The 6,435-nt window shown below is 38.3% G+C and overlaps 1 protein-coding gene across 2 annotated transcripts in view; it reads left to right on the plus strand.

Annotated features, from left to right (window-relative positions):
• The window catches only part of LOC137274057 (uncharacterized), a 36,789-nt gene extending 31,697 nt beyond the window's left edge, over positions 1–5,092 (plus strand). For both annotated transcript variants that reach the window (XM_067807034.1, XM_067807035.1), the window contains exon 7: positions 164–5,092. In XM_067807034.1, coding sequence (XP_067663135.1) covers positions 164–260 — 97 coding nt within the window. In that variant the 3' untranslated portion in view covers positions 261–5,092. The remainder of the gene's footprint in view (positions 1–163) is intronic.
• The last annotated feature ends 1,343 nt before the right edge of the window (positions 5,093–6,435 follow it).

The following is a 6,435-nucleotide window of genomic DNA, read 5'->3' on the forward strand; positions in this document are numbered from 1 at the left end:
GCCTTTTTGACCTTTGCATGTATGTTGGTTTGTTGTTATGGCAATTCTCACAAAGTTTTTGTGACTGTGATGTGTAACATTCCACAATTCCTGCTGTGAATTCCAGATTCCAGATAGGTTGAAATGGTTGGTTGTGGTGTGACTGTTTTTTCTTTCTTTTCAGGCTGAATGATGTCACAGCCAGCAAGGTGCGTTTTGTTGCAGATGACCTTGACCTATGTCAGTACGTCCACCCAGACGCCCTTCCTCCAGATGACTGATTCTACCACCAGGTGGCGCTAGTGGTAATCAGTGCCGTCCCCTGGGATTGAGGTGTCACTATAGGAAATATTAGGAGTATTTGTAAAATTGAACCACACAGATTCAGCGTCACGTCCTCCCATGAATGGCAGGACTTACTTTCAGAGACATCACATGTGTTGTGATAGTTTTACACAAGTTACTACAGATGGAGGGTCTTTCTCACTTTTTGGTTGTGATGTTTCTATTTTTTGTCAGATGTCTTGATTTATTTATGAAACCGTGTTTTGAATGAGCAATTTGCATTTTTCTGCAGATAAGTAGAGATAATTGGTTTGCTAAATTTTCTATTGCCAGTAACGACTTGAATAAAATATCCAATTCAAGAGGAGCTAGGATAAAGGCATGTGTTAAACAACTGGTAACTTTATATTGGAAGTTTCTTCCTGGAAACCTTGAAAATCACATTCCACATTTGCCTATGCATTTTGTTGTTGTAAGTCCTGAACATTTTACTGTTAAATGAACCAGTCTGTAAACATTTAGCTCAGCTCCTCAGTAGTGTAGATACTGTTGGTTAAACAGGGTCCCCAACCAGCCATGCCCCTTGATGTAGTTTGTACTGTGACACATTCAACAATTACATTGATTCAGACATGTATATCTGAAGGTGACATCAAACTTCTTACATGGGTAGGCTCGATTTACTTTGTTGTGCAATCTTTATTTTCTTATATGCAAAATGTTCTTCAGGTTGTTTTCTCTGGTACACAAAGAATTGTGTGTGAAGAAAACTTCAGCAATTACTTATTTAAAATTGGTATTGTGAAAAAAAATAATGAAGAAATCTGAAATTTGTTTTTATATTTTTTTCCTAAAAACCAACCAAGTCTTTCCCCAATGAAATCTGTAACACAATTAATATGTAGAAGATGTAATTCCTCGGGTAACATAATGTTTTTTTGCTTACGTGTTTGGGATACTATTGAACAAAGTTTGTTTAAGATTATTGTTGACCTATCAGATATTGTTGTTGTTCTGTTCATTAATCTTGCCTTGATTTCCTGACATTTGCTTTATCTACACACAAACATGTTGACATTTAGTTTACAGAAGAAAAGTAGAAGAAGCATTCTTACTTTTCGTTCTCGAAAAACTGTTTTTCAAGATTCAGTATGATAATTGTATTTGATATTGTATGAAAAATACACTTGCAATGTGTAGGGCTACATGTCATCTGCGTTTAGCAGCCATTATGTTGTAAATGATGTAGAAAATCAGTGATCATGACATGTTAAGAGGCTGATACAAATTCAGGCTGTCATGTTTTGTCTGAGTTAGTTTTATTCCAAAGAGGTGAAGGTTATATGGTCACAGTGTTTAGGCGTTTATTGTACAAGGTTCTCTATGTATATTTAGTTCTATAGATTCAATGTTCAGTTTATATTTTATAGCTTGGACAGCTCTTTGATCAAAATGTTTTGAGGAACAGTAAAAACTGTATCATCATGATCTCAGTGGTTGTGTGGAAGGTCTGATGTTCTGTGTAGGTGGTAGATCTGACGTTCTGTGTTGGTGGAAGATATGATGTTCTGTGTAGGTGGAAAATCTGTTGTTCTGTTTAGGTTGAAGATCTGATGTTTTGTGAAGATGGAAGGTGAAAGATCTGATGTTCTTGTAGGTTGAAGATCTGATGGTCTGTGTAGATGGAAGATCTTATGTTCTCTTAGAAGGAAGATATGATGTTGGGTGTAGATGGAAGATCTGATGGTCTGTGTTGGTGGAAGGTCTGACGTTCTGTGTTGGTGGAAGGTCAGATTTTCTGTAGAGGTGGGAAATCTGGGCCTAGAATTTGAAACTCTCTTAGCACTAAGATAGTTGTAAGCTTATGTTAATGTATGGAACTTTTGACAGTGTTAGCTCTAAGAGAGCTCTGTGACAAGACAATGTTGACTACAATAGGCCAGTGCATCTCTTATTCAGTTATTCTATTTTCTGTAATGCTCCGTGCTCTTGGAATATTGTACCATTATTTTGTGCCATTGTGATTGTATGCCATTGTGGTGGGTTGTCATTGTTCTTTGACAGGCATCAATGCTGTGTCACAGCTGTCAATGTTTGGTGACCGACATCATTGTTCTGTGACAGCTAGTCATTGGTCTTTGACAGGCATCAATGCTGTGTCACAGCTAGTCATTGTCCTTCGACAGGCACCATTGTTCTGTGACATCTAGTCATTGTTCTTTGACAGGCATCGTAGGTCTGTCACAGCTAGTCTTTTTTCTTCAACAGGCATCATTGTTCTGTGACAGCTAGTCATCGTTCTCTGACAGCATTGTTCATCAACAGACATCATTGTAGTGTCACAGCTAGTCATTGTTCATCAACAGGCATCATTGTTCTGTCTCACAGCAAATATTTCAGCATCACCACTTCTGATCAGTATTTTGCGAAAGTGTTTGGATTTTAGGTGTGCTTCAGTTATTTCTGTAGCACTAAAGTCTGAACATTTTCATCAGATTGTTTTAATGTCATCAAAATACCATAGTGGTAAGCAAAGGTCTGGTGACATTCCAGGTTTGGTCATGTCACTCTGACCTTGTATCTGACCACTCAGAGCATTGCTTAGAATACCACCTTGGGCAGTCAACTCATTTCCAAATTAAATAATTTTGAATTTCATATTCTCAACAAAACTCTTTCTTCCCCAGGATAACATTGGACATTGAAGGGACGTTCTTAGCCTGTTATAAGTATTGCCATACAATATCATATGCAGTCACTTCAATTTTCATATTTTTTAGCGAGTTCTTTGTCAAAATAGTTTTCTAAAAAGGGCATGTAATATAAGTTACTATTTTGATCTAGTTCTGTAAAGCTTTAGAAAGTTGCTTTCTAACACACTGATGGTGGCTTCTCATTTCTCAGACAGTCAAATCAGATGGGGATCTCATGCCTTTTTAAAAAATATTTTATAGAAATACAGTATTTCCTGTGTTTCCCCATTAGACATATATTTTGATTTTTAAGATTTTATGTGCTTATTCTTTTGGTATGCTGCATGATTACAAGATCAACCATTAATGAATCATTTCATCCTTTGTTATCAACATGATGACCGTGTAAGTTTAAATAAATTGTTGCAATGTCTCTTTCTCTCACATTACTTCTGTATCAATATTGTGTATTTGTTCTTTTAAATCAACCTAGCTCCTTCATGCTCTCCATTTGGGGCGGAGAAGTCTATTGCATCACCTGGTACAGGAACAAAATCTTCACCGTCGGATCTAATCATTAAATAAAGTGACAAAAGCATCTACTATGAGTCCGACTGTACTGTTCTCACTTTGCCACAAGTATGTGTTTATGCTATGGTAATAATGACGACACCAGGTGTTCATCTGCAAGTGTTTGTGTCCTGTCACAGTGGTTGAACCATCACAGACACATGCAGTGGCAGGTCAGCAGTTCATGTAAAAGATACCCTTTGTACATGTCAATATAGGTAATTGTACTGGACATAATTATCCAACTGATGTGGAAATTTGGAAATGTCCTTCACGTTGCTCACCTAAAACCTTTGGTCTTAAAGCATGACCCACTCACTCTGAACAAACCTACAAACATACTCATTACTACTCCAGCTTTGTTCAACCTTATGCTCCAGTTCACATTCTATATTCTGTATGTAATCTTGCTGTGTGCAACATTTTATCACATTGTCCGGTTTGTCTTAACTCATACTTGTTATTTTAACATGTTAGGTTTTCTTGGTACATGAAGATCTGTGGTAAGTGGAAGACTGTTTAAAATACCTGTATTGTTGTGGATGCTTTAGTTGTTTGTTTTTTAGATTTCCTTTGATGTTACTGTTGACATCATCTTTGATTCAGGGATCTTGATGCGCAATGTGCATATGTTGGAGCTGGAAGCTGGTCATGTTGTGTAGAGATGTTGACATAGTGTTTAGTATTATTATGTTTGGTAAATATAAGTACTTAGTTCCTTACATAGCTGTCTATATTTGCAGTAGTAAAATACAAGAAGGAATCCCATTTCCGTGTGTATGTCACGAACTCAGGGGTTAGACTGTTCTCGGAATTGTTTGCAACAAATGTTTCTGTTTTTTGACACACAACACTTCTCTATGTATTGTATGTACAATCTGATGATAAGGCAATATGATTCATTCGTTATCTCTCTTGACTACTGAGTGCTGCTCCTGATAGCATAATGACTTGGGATTTTATGTGTGCATCTCTAACCACTCCTAGAAGTCCACTGTGTTTATCTCATTCAAATCAGGTTTACAGGTAAACAAATATCTGAGGTCATCCCTTTAAGCAGTGTTGAAAATACCTGCCTACCCGACCACCCAGGACTGGTTATTTTGAGCATGGACTGCCAGATTCTCAAATTCACCTGCCCGAGGTTTGGGTAAAAATTTAGATATGTATTTGAAGATATTTTGTGGGCAGGTATGTTTGGGTTACGGCTGGCAAGTTTTATTTCTAACCAACCCTGTGATCTGGCTGAACTTTTTGGGAGTATTATTCCCTGCTTTAAGATGGTGGATGTCATGGTAGATGGGTAGCAACTTATGGACAAAACACAATGGAAATAATGATGGTGATGTTAATCCACCAAATAGGAAATAGGGCTCAGATTACAGTGGCTAGTTAACTTCATTGATTTTTATGGGTACATCACTTCTGGTTTGTACTATTTCTTTTATTCACTTTATTTTCTGGCACAATCTGTGACACCACAGTGGCCATCTGCATGTGACATCAACCTGTTAGTGTGTGTTAAAATTATTTTTGTTGTGAGAAATAAAATTATTTTAAAACTTCCCATTGTTTGAGTCATCACCAACATAACCTTGGTTGCAGATCTACTTATATATAGACAAAGGAGCAGTGTTATGTCCCTTGTGAGTGCAAGGATTTGCTGGATGAGAGGTCTGTATATGCCAGCTTTAGCTGCCTGGGTGCAAGCATCTCGCAGATGTTCAGAAGGAGACAAACTGCAGTCCTGTTTTCCTTCTCGTCTGATACAACTGGTGATGATCTGTCCATGATGTGGCCTTGCAGTATAAACTGGTCCCACGATAATCTTATCAAACTCATTTTTAGTATTTAGCTGAAAATGTCGTCCACATAATTCTGGCACCTCAAATGCAAATTACAAAAACATACACAAAAAACCAAAATCAGTCATGTGTCATATGTCCATCACCATGACAATACTGCATCCATCATGAAATGTTGTCTTGCCATACTTTCCACATACTGCCAGTATACTTTCCACATTCTTTCCGTATACTTTCCACATACTGCCAGTATACTTTCCACATTCTTTCCGTATACATTCCACATACTGCCCGTATACTTTCCACATTCTGTCCGTATACTTTCCACATACTGTCTGTATACATTCCACACACTGCCCATATACTTTCTAGGTAATGTCTGTACACATTCCACATACTGCCCGTAAACTTTCCACATTCTGTCCGTACACATTCCACATACTGCCAGTATACTTTCTACATAATGCCCGAATACTTTTCACATTCTGTCCGCATACATTCCATGTACTGCCTGTATACATTCCACACACTGCCCATATACTTTCTGCGTAATGTCTGTACACATTCCACATACTGCCCGTAAACTTCCCCACATGGTGCTCGAATACTTTCCACATTCTCTCCGTATAAATTCCACATATTGCCCATACACTTTCTACATACTGACTACAACAGCGCCAGACAGTGCAATCCTTCACCACGCAGTCTATATATGTATAGGGAAGAACTGGGATCCTGCTGACTCAAGCCATTACTGATATAATCATTATCATCATCATTGTGGAGGTTCACACACTGCAACCAGGAAGACACACAAACAAACCCCTAGTCGTTATCAACATAAATACCAGTTGTCACTCCCAACACAACACGTACATCAGGTCTCGATCCCTCCACTATGGTGTCATCTTCTAGCCAAACAGGATAGTGAGTGAGTGATTATGGCTTTACGCCGCTTTTAGCAATATTCCAGCAATATCCCAGGGGTGTGTGGGAATTGAGGGGATGGGGTTGGGGATGGGAGGCAGGGACACAAGAAATGGGAATCAAACCCGGGTCTACCACTAGGCTACCCCACCACTGATCTGGAATCATTTTGAGGA

The sequence above is a fragment of the Haliotis asinina genome, chromosome 2, assembly GCF_037392515.1.
Source record: "Haliotis asinina isolate JCU_RB_2024 chromosome 2, JCU_Hal_asi_v2, whole genome shotgun sequence".
NCBI classification, from domain to species: domain Eukaryota; kingdom Metazoa; phylum Mollusca; class Gastropoda; order Lepetellida; family Haliotidae; genus Haliotis; species Haliotis asinina.